The sequence below is a fragment of the Manacus vitellinus genome, unplaced genomic scaffold (assembly GCF_001715985.3).
Source record: "Manacus vitellinus isolate BGI_N305 unplaced genomic scaffold, ASM171598v3 scaffold_12_pilon, whole genome shotgun sequence".
Classification (NCBI taxonomy): Eukaryota; Metazoa; Chordata; class Aves; order Passeriformes; family Pipridae; genus Manacus; species Manacus vitellinus.
Window position 1 is genome coordinate 19,312,508 of NW_021938949.1, and position 12,326 is coordinate 19,324,833.

Genomic DNA, 12,326 nt, shown 5'->3' on the forward strand with positions numbered 1-12,326 from the left:
ACATAACATGAAATGCCACTGGATGATGCTCCATCTTAAGTCTTTCATTCTCCTCCTCACAATTTTCTTGCAGTTGAGCGACAGAGTCCCCTCTCAGCAGTGTTGCCACTTTCTGCTCCTGTTCCCTAACATGACACATCTGCCACCCCCTCAAAATAGAGTTTGTTTGCTGTGAATCTGCAACCTACACAGGAAGCTGGGCCCAGCATCTCCCTGTGCAGGCCAACAGCTTGCTGGGTGGTCAAGATCATGGAAAGTAGAGAGTTGAAGCCCCAGCTGTTACTCTCATTAATATCACTATGCAGGGAAGGGTTTGTAGGAAAGTTTAACTTTTATTACAGCAGTAAGTGTGGCTGCACAAACCAGACATGCAAACCCAGTACAGCTGGTGAACATTGTCCCGATTTTCAAGAAGAGCGAGAAGGGGGACCCTGGAAACTACAGATCTGTCAGTCTCACTTCAGTGCCTGGTAAAGTTATGGAGAAGATTATTCTGGTAGGGATTGAAAAACACCTGAAAGACAACACAGTTATTGGTCACAGCCAGCACAGCTTCATGAGAGCAAAGTCCTGCTTATCAAACCTGATTTCCTTCTATGACAAGGTCATCCACCTGGTTGATCAAGGGAGGTCAGATGAAGTGATCTTTCTGGATTTCAGCAAAGCTTTCAATACTGTCTCTCACAGGATCCTTCTGGACACACTGCCCACCTCACAGTTGGATAAACACACCCTGTGAGGGGTAAGCAATTGGCTCACAGGTCAGGCACAGAGGGTGACAGTGACTGGGGTGACATCAAACTGTGACCTGTCACTAGTGGGGTTCCACAGGGCTTCGTCTTGGGCCCTGAGCACTTCAACGTCTTCATAAATGACTTGGACACAGGACTGGAAGGGACACTGAGCAAGTTTGCAGATGACCCAAAACTGGGAGGAGCTGTTGAGTCCCTCGAGGGCAAGGAGGCCCTGCAGAGAGACCCGGACAGATCCAAGGGCTGGGAATCACCAACCATGGGAAGTTCAACAAGGGGAAGGGCCGGATTCTGCCCCTGGGATGGGGCAACCCCGGATGGACAGACAGACTGGGAATGAGAGACTGGAGAGCAGTGCCAGGAAAGGGCCCGGGGTATCCTGGTCCATGGCCACTTGGCCATGAGTCAGCAATGCCCTGGCAGCCAGGAGGGCCAACCCTGTCCTGGGGGCATCAGGCCCAGTATCGCTGGCCAGGCGAGGGAGGGGATTGTCCCGCTCTGCTCTGCCCTGGGGTGGCCTCCCTTGCAATATTGGGGCAGTTTGGGGGGACACAATGTAGGGAAGATATTGAGCCATTAGAGAGAATCCAAAGGAGGGCAACGAGGATGGGGAAGGGCCTTGATTTGAAGCCGTGTGAGGACACTGAGGGCACTTGGTGTGTTCAGCTGGAGAAGAGGAGACTGAGGGGAGACCTCACTGCTGTTCCAGGGTGTTCTATGGTTCTGTGATCCTGTGAAACAAGACTTGGTGCTCACTGCACAGGTCAAATGTGCTCAACGAACAGGGCTGGAGCAGCGCTGGCCAGGAGCACTGGGTGCTCTACCACACGAGGCCAGGCCTGGCCAGCCCATGCCCCCTGAGCACCACGGCCACAGAGCAATACAGCTGCAAGGGGCAACTGACCCTCTGCAGCAACACCCACCCTGTGCTCAGGCTGTTCCTGCACTCAGCTCCCGATAATCCCACCGTGTCCCTGAGAGGATCACCCAAACGCTCCTGGAGCTCTGGCAGCCTTGGTGCTGTGCCCACTGCCCTGGGGAGCCTGGTCAGTGCCCAACCACCCTCTGGGGGAAGAACCTTTTCCTGAGATCCAACCTGACCCTGCCCTGACACAGCTCCAGCCATTCCCTGGCTGCTGTCCCTGGTCTCCCCAGAGCAGAGCTCAGGGCCTGCTCCTCCTCTGTCCCTCGCCAGGCAGTTGGAACTGCAGTGAGGTCTCCTCTTCTCCAGCTGAACACACCGTGTGCCCTCAGTGTCCTCACACGGCTTCAAATCAAGGCCCTTCCCCATCTGACTGACCGATCCTGATCCTACTCCTGATCCTGATCTCGATCCTCCCCTCACTCCATTCCTCCCTATCCCTTTAAGCGCCCCGCCCCTGCCGTGACGTCATCACCGCGCGCGGCCCGTCCGCGCTGAGCGGCGCCGATCGCGGTGGCGGTGCTGAGATGTGAGTGTGGGGTCATCCCATCCCATCCAGTCCCATCCCGTCCCCGTCCCCTCCCAATCCGCGCCAGCCGCGCGGAGTGCGTCGGGGCCGCGCGGGAGGCGATAAACGGGCAGGGAGGGAGGAGCGGGGCGGGGCTGGGCCTGCGTCCGGGCCGGGGGGCCCAGGGCGAGGGGCAAGCGCTGCACTGACCTGGCCCCGCGCTCGGTGTGTGCTGCTCCTGCTGCTCCTGGCCCTGGTGCTGTGGCGACACGGCCTGCGGGGCTGCCCGCGCTGCTGGGCCCAGCGGTCACGGGGTGCTCGAAACTGCCGGCCAGGGCCCCTCCTCGCACCGAGAGTCCCTTTCCCCGTTTTGCAAACGAGGGCCTGGAGCAAAACAGCGGCGCAGGACTCGCCTATAGCCGTGCGAGGGGGAGCGAGTTCGCTTCCTTGGCCACAGAGCTGCTGCTCTCTGAGAGTGCAGATACACTCTGAAGTAGAGAGGGGGGGGTGAGTGAGATGGACGCTTGGGCTCTCTGTGGGTTGCTTTTAGATTCTGGTTTGGGGTGGATGCTCCAAAACCAGCGATTTGTTAGGGATTGAGAGATTTTTGATGGTAGGGAAGAAACATGTTACTTAGAAGTGCGTTGTTGCACAGCCTTGCGTGAATTCTTTGATTTATTCTTTCCACATTTTCTAGTGAATAGATGAGACTGCGCACGGGTTAGAGGTGTCGAACTGAAGTCAGCTTGGCCAGTGGTGTTCCTGAGAAAGGAGTGTGTATTTTGGTGGAGTGGAAACACTGGTTAGTTTGGAGGCTGCTGAAATGCAGCTTCATTTGCTGAATCCCATCATTTGCTGAGTGTTTAAAAGCCATGTGGTTAATTTGCCTGGTAAGGCCTGTCCTGAGGAACAGACCTCCCTCAGTGTCACCTGAAAGGAGGGTGTAGCCAATTGGGGGTGAGGCTCCCTTCCCAGGCAGTCAGCAAAAGGACAGGAGGACACAGTCTTAAGCTCCTCCAGGGGAGGTTTAGGTTGGACTTGAGGAAGAATTTCTTAACAGAAAGGGTGATCAGACATTGGAAGGGGCTGCCCAGGGAGGTGATGGAGTCGCCATCCCTGGACATGGCACTTAAAACCGTGGTCTGGGTGACAAGGTGGTGTTGGGTCAGAGGTTGGAGTTGATGATCTCATAGGTTGGAGCTGATGATCTCAGAGGTCTTTTCCAGCCTAATTGGTTCTCTGAGTCTATTCCCTACTCCAGCAGCAGGCTGGGTTACAGCAAACATGCTGGTCTTCATCCGTGTTCTGTCTTCCCTCCTCTCAGAAGGGGTAAAACCAAATCCGACTGTCAGACACTAACAGGTAGTTTTGCATGGCTGAGCTGATACATCATGGCTGTGAGAGTCCATGGGTGCAGGAGGAACTGGGGGGTAGGCAGAGATAACCCAAGCCTGGCTGTGGGATATTTAGGAGAAGAAAAGTGGGCTTTAGGATGACCTAATTGCACCTTTACAGTACCTGAAATGAACCTATAAGAAAGATGGAAAGAGACTTGGACAAGGGCCTAGAGTGCCAGGACAAGGGGGAATGGCTTCCCACTGCCAGAGGGCAGGGTTAGATGGGATATTGGGAAGGAATTGTTGTCTGTGAGGGTGGTGAGACCCTGGCACAGGCTGCTCAGAGAAGCTGTGGCTGCCCCATCCCTGGGAGCGTCCAAGGCCAGGTTGGACAGGGTTTGGAGCAACCTGGGCTAGTGGAAGGTGTCTCTGCCCACAGGCAGAGGGGTGGAAATAGATGAACTTTAAGGTCTCTACCATCCCAAACCATTCTGTGATTTTATGGAAGGAAAATGTAAAGTTTTCTGGTCTTGTGAAACTGAAACTTTTCTGTTCTGTACTGTCCAGTTACTCAACTAGTCTCATGCAGTGGCTTTCAGCTCCTGAACTGCAGCCCTCTCACACCTTGCACTAGAGCACAGAGCTGGATAGAAGTGTCCTAAAGCTGAGTGACATACACAGGTTTGTTTTACTTAGTCCCCTTTGCAGCACCTGTGGGACAGTCCATGGACTGTTCCTGCTGCTGGTGTGAGAGGAGACATTTCCTCTCCCAGCAAGCCCTGACACTGTCACATCTGTATGTGGGTTTCCTGTTCTCCATGCAGAAAGCCATGGGTGTTTCCTGGTGTCTGCAGGGAGCTGGGTGTGCAAATCTTCATTTGTGTTGCTTTTTGGAGTTGGTGTATTAAGGAAAACCTGTGAGGCTGAAAATCAGGAAAGTGAGTTTGGCTGTTCAGAAGTGGTCTCTTCCCAACCATCAACTTAATTGCAATCCAGAGAATAAAGTAATTGCTTAGCAGAAGCAACGAGACAATTGGATGCTGTGAGCTGGGAAGATTTTTTCCTATTGACTGAGTTTGCCTGTGGTGCCTATGGAGATGGAGATGTTTCCAGCATCCTGCAGCACAGCATGTTCAGTGCCACTGTGCAGCTCCCACATGCTTGTGCCCACACTTCATTCCCTGAACCTTTCATTCATTGGTAGTTGAGGGTGTCACACACAAGTTAACACAAATTGAGGTTATTAAAATGTGGGAAACATCTGGAATTCAGCTAACGTCCGGCATTTCAGTGCTAAATAGTGGGGTGTTGAATTTGTCTCCTTTTGGATCTAGAGCAAAGAGGGAACTGCTGGGGGTAGGGGAGGTCAGAATCTGGTTTAAGACTGCTGAGAAGTTGAAGTGATAGCTGCTGTGGCAGCAGTGCAGCAAACTCAACCTCTTCACCTGGTCTTTTCAAGGGTGACAGAGCTTTGGGATCAGCTTTTTGAGGCTGGAAGCAGGCATAATTCAGTGAGGGTTTCTTCTCAACAGCCCTTCCTTCCTGGCAAACACTGCTGCATGGCACAAACACTTTGGAGAAAGCTGGTGCTTGCTCCTCTGGAGCCAGGGCTGTGTCAAGAGGCACGAGCTGCTTGTGTGCCTCTGCCAGTTTTTTGGTTGGATAATTAAGGTGTTTTGTACTTCTGTGAATCTGAAATTATAGCTTTAAACATGAGTGCAGACTGTAAGGTGAGGCACCCATTGCCCATGTGAGCCTTCACAAGGGGTGGCTCCTACACATTGGACAGAATGTGTAACTCGGGACTCTAGAGAAGGCAGTGGATGCCTAGTATGTTGCAAGCAGGTTTGCTGTTATATGCCTAACTGTAATTTCTTGTTTGTGAGCCCTTTTGTCACTAGGCTGTTCTTTGGGGTTTATTAGGGATTGGTTCTCAGAATTGAGGAGTTAAAAGTGAGATTTCAGGTAAGTGGGGCCCATTTGGTGTTGCTTTGGATGCCTCCAAAGGGGAAAAGGAGTAAGCAGGATTGAAAAAGAAGAGTTTGCTAGGACTCAAAAAAAATAATAAGAAATCTAGCACTAGGTAATCATGCTGTCCGGATTTTCCAGGCTGAACAAAACTGAGGATATTATAGGGTGCTTGGGCTCTCTCCCAGTGAGGGTGAGGAATTGGAAATGTACCTCTTACTGTGTGAATTTCTGTGTGTTATGGCTGTCTTTCTCAAAGCTGCTCTGTAATGCAAAATATTTCCCTTTTGCTAAACCATCTGGACTTGCCTAATTAACTGCAGTTATGGTGATCCTGAGTTACGGTGCAAGTTCAGTGGTTTGTGTTGTTCTGTCCTTTGGGTGTGGGGCTTTTGTTGTCTGTGCTTTTCTGCATTAAGCAGTGCTGTCTGCAATTTGTTGTTGAAGGGCTCCCTCACCAACCAAGCGCAAGGACAGGTCTGAGGAGAAGTCAAAGGACCGTTCCAAGGATAAAGCAGCCGCGAAGGAATCGGGTGAGAAGGATCGTGGTCGGGACAAGACGCGCAAAAGACGCAGTGCTTCCAGTGGGAGCAGCAGCACCAGGTAGTTACTTTCTATGGGGAGGAACAAATAACAATGTTTCCAGAAATCAGCTCCTTGATTTCTGGTAGTCTTGGGCCTGTTGAGAGCTTGTGTTGTGTTAGTCACAGTGCAGTTTTGTCTAACTTATGGTTATATTTTAGGTATGAATTTCTTTGGCTGTTTTGTGAGGTGTGGACCCTCAGTTTTTGTTGTTCTAACTCACAGTCCCTCTCTCTTGTAGTTATCAGTTTTTCAGCCATTGCTTTTCTGGATATTCCACTAATTTTATTCCTCTCCCCCTCTCAACAGATCCCGTTCCAGCTCAACTTCCAGTTCGGGGTCCAGTTCCAGCACTGGTTCTAGCAGTGGCTCAAGCTCCTCTTCTGCCTCGAGCCGCTCGGGGAGCTCCAGCACCTCACGCAGTTCCAGTTCCAGCAGCTCCTCTGGGTCTCCCAGTCCATCTCGACGGAGACATGACAACAGGAGACGCTCCCGCTCCAAGTGAGTTTCATTTGTCATCTAGGAGTTGCCAGGTGGCAGCTTAATTTCCGTGCAGAATACAAGATTGTGATCAGAACAGGTTGCTCTCTGAGGACCATTTGCTTTCTCCATGACTTAGAGATCTGAATTTTGTTAGAATGGGCGTGCTCCGTTTCCTTACAATCCAGACATACACCCCTGTAGGAACAGAGGTTAAAAACCTCATTTTAAGGAGTGATTCTAGATATTATATTTTGTAAAGGCAGTCTTATTCAATGTTTCCCCAGTAGTATGGACCTAGATCAGAGTAGAGCTCTTCAGTTCTTGTAAATTATAGCTAAGACTAACAGAAAAGTCAGGGCTAAATCTGGGATATATGTTTATGTGTGTGTGTATGTGTATATGAATATATATATATATGTATATGTTCTTATTTATAAAAAAATAAAATGGGAAGGGGACCAAAGGAAGCATTTTCCTGTAAGGCTGATGTGGGAATCAAACTATCTTAACGTCTGTAAAGTTCTTCCTTTGGGTAAGTTAAGAATCTACTTAAGCCACTCTGGGTTTTTTAGGGTATCACTCAATTTATGGACTTTAGGATCAGGAAGAAGCATAAATATAAGTTTTCTGCATACTGATTTTTTTTTTTATAGATTAAAATTGCATTCCAGTATTTTTTTAACTGCAAAGGCGTTGTGATATGTAGCTACTTAAACAGGGGTTTTTTAACAGTTCTGGACCTCTGTAGTGAACAGAAGATCTAGAAACACAGATCATTGCATCTGTTAATTTGACTGGTTGTGGCATGCTGTGCTGTTTATGGCCTCATTTTGGCTCTTTAACTGTTGAGGCAAAGAATGTTTTTTTGTGTTAACAACTGGGAAATCCTTGAACTATGGTCACAACTTCATAGAAGTGTTTGCTAAATGTCCTGTTTTTTACCCTAGTTGTTGTGAAGTTGAGAAGTTGCAAAAAAAAAAGCTCTCAAATTCCAGAAGGTTCTAAAGCAAAAGCAGAAGGGCAAATGCAAGTCTTGAGGTGTTTCTGAGTGGAACAGCCTCACCACCACCCCAACACCTCTTAACCTATAACTTTCTCAGAAAAAAGGTGTCCTTCCAAGAAAAATGGTACTTTTTAATTGTGTGATAATGACTGGCTTCTTGGTTTTGTCTTGCATGTTCCCTGAAAACTGTGAATATTTTCTGTTGCCCAAATCAGGTCCAAGCCACCCAAGAGAGACGAGAAGGAGCGAAAGAGGCGGAGCCCGTCCCTCAGACCCACAAAGGTGCACGTTGGAAGGCTCACTAGAAATGTGACCAAGGTAATGGCATGTTCCCCTGTGGTATCAAGCATCCATGTTCTTCCGTGAGAACGTATGAGTGGCTTTTTCAAAGCTCTCAGGATGTTTTGGTTGCTAGAGAGATGCCAAGGTGTTGCTGTTGGAAGTTCTCGCTTTATGTCCAGATTAATTAGGGAGGAAAATTTTAGTAGGGTTTTAGTGAGTCAAATACCATGCAGGCTTCTGAGACTGTGTAGTGCTTAAGAGGTCTGCCTGCTTTGACAGTATCCCAGACCTTATATCCTGTTTTATTAGAAAGAAGACTATAGAAGTTGGGACAGCAGCTGAAATTACTTTGGAGGCATTAATGATATCTGGCAGTTCTTGATGAAGGATCTACAGAGAGCTGGGCTGGCTTGAGTTGTCTTTGCTAGAAGGCAGTTTAAAGGTCTTCAGGGGTAAAAGGCTGCTGAAAAAATGATGGGCTGTGGATTTACTGCTCTGTGGCAGCCAGACCTGACCAGTGAGTATGGCCTGTGTCCATAAAGCTTGCTCTTTCCTTGCAGGATCACATCATGGAAATTTTTTCTACTTACGGAAAGATTAAAATGATTGACATGCCAGTTGACAGGCTAAACCCTCACCTCTCCAAAGGTTATGCTTATGTGGAGTTTGAGAACCCAGATGATGCTGAGAAAGCCCTGAAACACATGGATGGAGGTAGGTATCATCTTGCAAGGAGCCTGGGGGTATCTAAAAATCTTCAGAGTAGATGAATTTGATCTGAAAGTGGGTTAAAGGTGATAGGGATGTCTTTGGGGAACTGATCTGAAATACTGTCAGCTTTCAGCCCAAATGGCTTTTGTGTGTTTCAGGACCGATCCAAAACATCACAGAACTATTAAAACTGATTTTTTTTTCGAAACAGTGGTAAGATTCTTTAACTTGGAAAGATTTTCACAGAAACTTAACATCTGAGCTGCAGTTTGGTAGGATATTAGATTAAGAAGTCTAGTATGTGTGTGGACTTTGTCAGAGTAGCCCCTGAGTGGGGGCTGGAGGCGGCACTGTGGGCTGATCCCGCTTCAGTCGCTTGTGACAGAGCCGTGAGTTGCAGTAAATGTGATGGATGTGTAGATGTTGGTGTTGAAAAATACTGACTCCGGGCTGTTTGTGTGGTCCCCAAAGGCCAAATCGATGGGCAGGAGATCACTGCCACAGCCGTGCTGGCCCCGCGGCCCCGGCCGCCCCCCCGGCGCTTCAGCCCCCCCCGCAGGATGCTGCCACCGCCCCCAATGTGGCGCCGCTCACCCCCGCGCATGAGGAGAAGGTGAGAGCCGTCACAACTTGTGTTTCCTTCTCGGTGTAACAGCACGCTACTGCTGAAGTTCTTGGCGTGGGGACAATCCTGTTGGACTTGACTTTCCCCTCCAAGTGACAGGAACACTTTTGGGCAGTTGTTGAACCTGGATTGCAGTTGCCAGCTCCTCAGTAGCTCCGAGGTGACCTGCCCTGGTCTGCACCCCGGATGCAGCCTGTGGGAAAGGTCAGGTGCTCCCCACCCTGTTCCCTGGAGCCCCTTCTGCATAAAGGCTTTGAGGGGAACAGACTCTGGCTGGCAGGACACTTGTGGCAGCCTGCACCAGCTGCCTGTTTTTTGGAAGTCCTTGTATCTCCCACCCTTATTTCTTAATGGGCACGTGACCAAAAAGCAGTCCTGTGTCAGGCGAGTGGAGTACACCGGCCCCAAGGTGTGACCTGACGTGCACATGCCCATTGTGTGACTCAGGGCTACCTGATTGTGCGCAGATAAGTTGTTCTTAGTCTTTACATAGGCTCCTCTGTCTTAGAAATTTGCTTAAATTTATATCAGTACTAACTTGATTGCTGAACAGCTTTGAGCCATAGGTTTAAAAATGAGCGCTGGTTACCCTGACAAAAGATCCACTGCCTGTTAGTCCTCCTTTAAACACACCTTCTGCTGAGGTCTGCCAGGTGCAGGTTTGCTATTCCCTCCTCCTTTGTTTTCTTCCCCAGTCCAACTTTTACTGTCCTGTTAAAGTTCTGTTAATATTCTGTGCCTGGAACCCTGATGTCATAGCAGTGGTCATACAGGTTGATTGTAGTACTGAAGAGCTTGAAGGTAAACCATTTCTTGAGGTTATTTCCTCTAAGGAACTTCCCTGGAATTTAAAAGGGCTTGGATAAGCCCTCCCCTGAATATCATTGTTTCAGAAGTCAAAGCTGACTTCAGGTGAAGGAGAATCTGATGTAGAATGAATTTGAGCTCATTTTCCTTGAGGAAGAAGATAAGTTTCTTGTCTGTTGTTTGGATACTCAACATTCTTTCCAGTTCCTGAAGCAGAGGTAGGATAGTTGGGATATTCCTGCTGTGTAGTCAGTGTTTGAATTGCCCTTTTCCTCTCTGGAGCTCTCGATCTCTTTTCCCATGGGGTGTGAGGGATTTTGGAGGGAGGCTGGGAAGTGTTTTTAAAGAACTAACCAAATACTCAAACCTGTTGCTGTTATCTGCTAACGGAAGCTTCCTCCTCCTTCTCCTGCCCTGCCAGGTCCCGGTCTCCGCGGCGCAGATCCCCCGTCCGCCGGCGATCCCGATCCAGATCTCCCGGACGAAGGCGCCATCGCAGCCGCTCCAGCTCCAACTCCTCCCGATAAAGCAAAAGGACTGGACAGCTTTTTATTTTTTAACTTAAATCCCATCAGACTATATATTGTACATTTTTTTTATAACGAGTCTGGGTGAGGAGGAGTGAGAGAGGTAAGGTGGCAGTGAAGGCAACCTAAGAGGAGAGAGCACCAGTTCCTGGCCAGTAACCTTTGCTACTGGGGTTCCTGGCATTGAATAGAAATTATTTTAAAATGGCTTTGATTTTAAAGGCTGCAAAAACATCTTTTCCAGGTAGAGGGAAGGAAAGATGTTTCAGCCCCTCTTTCTCCAGTTAGCAGGTTGCTGCTTGGTGATTGTAAATGCTTAGCATGCTGTACAGATCAGCATGTAAATCTTGAGCTGTTTCAGAACCCCAGTGAGTAAGCCAGGGGGGGCATTTATTTTGATCTCTAGGTGCCAGCACAAGATTTTTCGGGGCAGCTGGAGTCCAGACCTGCCCAAAACTTTAATTAAATGCAGAGTTGTTGCTTTATTGCAGTGCCCCATGATGATTAGTTTCTGCCGAGTGAGCTCTTCTGTAACACTTATACCAGGAGATCACCTCAGAAGCAATGGTCCAGCCCACTGAACATGACACTTTAGAGAAGAAGCTGGAAATCCTAAGAACAGTTCTGTAGCTGCCCCGTTAATTGATTTCTTTCACTTTTTCTTTGAGGGTGTTGATAAAAACTTCTTACACAACCCCCAGTAAAACAGTGTGAGTGCTTCTGCTTTTACAAATCCCAAATGAGTGACTGAGCGCCAACCTCCTGGAAACTGCAAGTCAGAGAGGGAGGCTCAAGGTCACAGTGCTGGCTGGATTATCTGGGGTTCACACAGGGAGAGGCAAAGAATTTACCACCTGTTGTACAGCCAATACTATACAGACTTTTTTTTGTTTTGTTTTGTATAACTTTGTAGCCTTTTGGGCCATGTTGTGTTTGTACTTGTGTAGGACCAGCAATTACTGAATAAAGCAGTAGGTTGAGAGTAGCTGTCTTTTTTGCTGCCTCGGTGTGGGCATGTGGGGCCCTTCCTGGGGATTCAGTGCTGCGGGAAAGGGCCCTGGGTATCCTGGTCCATGGCCACTTGGCCATGAGTCAGCGGTGCCCTGGCAGCCAGGAGGGCCAGCCCTGTCCAGGGGGGCATCACTGGCCTGGCCAGGGAGGGGATTGTCCTGCTCTGCTCTGCCCTGAGGCGGCCTCACCTGCAATATTGGGGGGCACTGCAATAAAAGAAAAATATGAAGCCATTAGAGAGTGTCCAAAGGAGGCAATGAAGATGGGGAAGGGCCCTGAGGGGAAGGCATGTGAGGACACTGAGGGCACTTGGTGTTTTCAACTGCAGAAGAGGAGAATGAGGGGAGACCTCACTGCAGTTCCATCTTCCTCAGGTGGGGCAGGCCCTGAGGTCTGCTCAGTGGGGACCAGGGACAGGAGCCAGGGACTGGCCTGGACCTGTGTCAGGGCAGGGTCAGGTTGGATGTCAGGAAAAGGTTCTTCCCCAGAGGGTGGTTGGGCACTGACCAGGCTCCCCAAGGCTGCCAGAGCTCCAGGAGGGTTTGGCTGATCCTCTGGGGCACATGGTGTGACTCCTGGGGATGGTCACTGCAGGGTGAGGGTTGGACTCGATATCCTTGTGGGTCCCTTTCAGCTCGGCCCGTCCCGTGACTCTCCCTCAGCGCAGCCCCGCCCCCGCCGGAGGCGCCGGGCTCTTGAAGAGGGGCGGGGCTTGTCTGCAGCTCTACGGGGCTGGCGCCGCTGATTGGCTGTGCGCGAGGCACATGGGCGCCGCTGATTGGCGGCCGCCGCAGGGTGGGGGGTGGGG

The 12,326-nt window shown here is 49.8% G+C and overlaps 1 protein-coding gene across 1 annotated transcript; it reads left to right on the plus strand.

The window, feature by feature from the left end:
* The first annotated feature begins 2,162 nt into the window (after positions 1-2,162).
* RNPS1 (RNA binding protein with serine rich domain 1) lies at positions 2,163-11,492 on the plus strand. The gene is made up of 7 exons (XM_018067577.2): positions 2,163-2,203; positions 5,935-6,090; positions 6,379-6,570; positions 7,771-7,873; positions 8,398-8,551; positions 9,020-9,161; positions 10,402-11,492. Coding segments are annotated over exons 1-7 (855 nt in total). The 5' UTR covers positions 2,163-2,201; the 3' UTR covers positions 10,508-11,492.
* Positions 11,493-12,326: the final 834 nt, after the last annotated feature.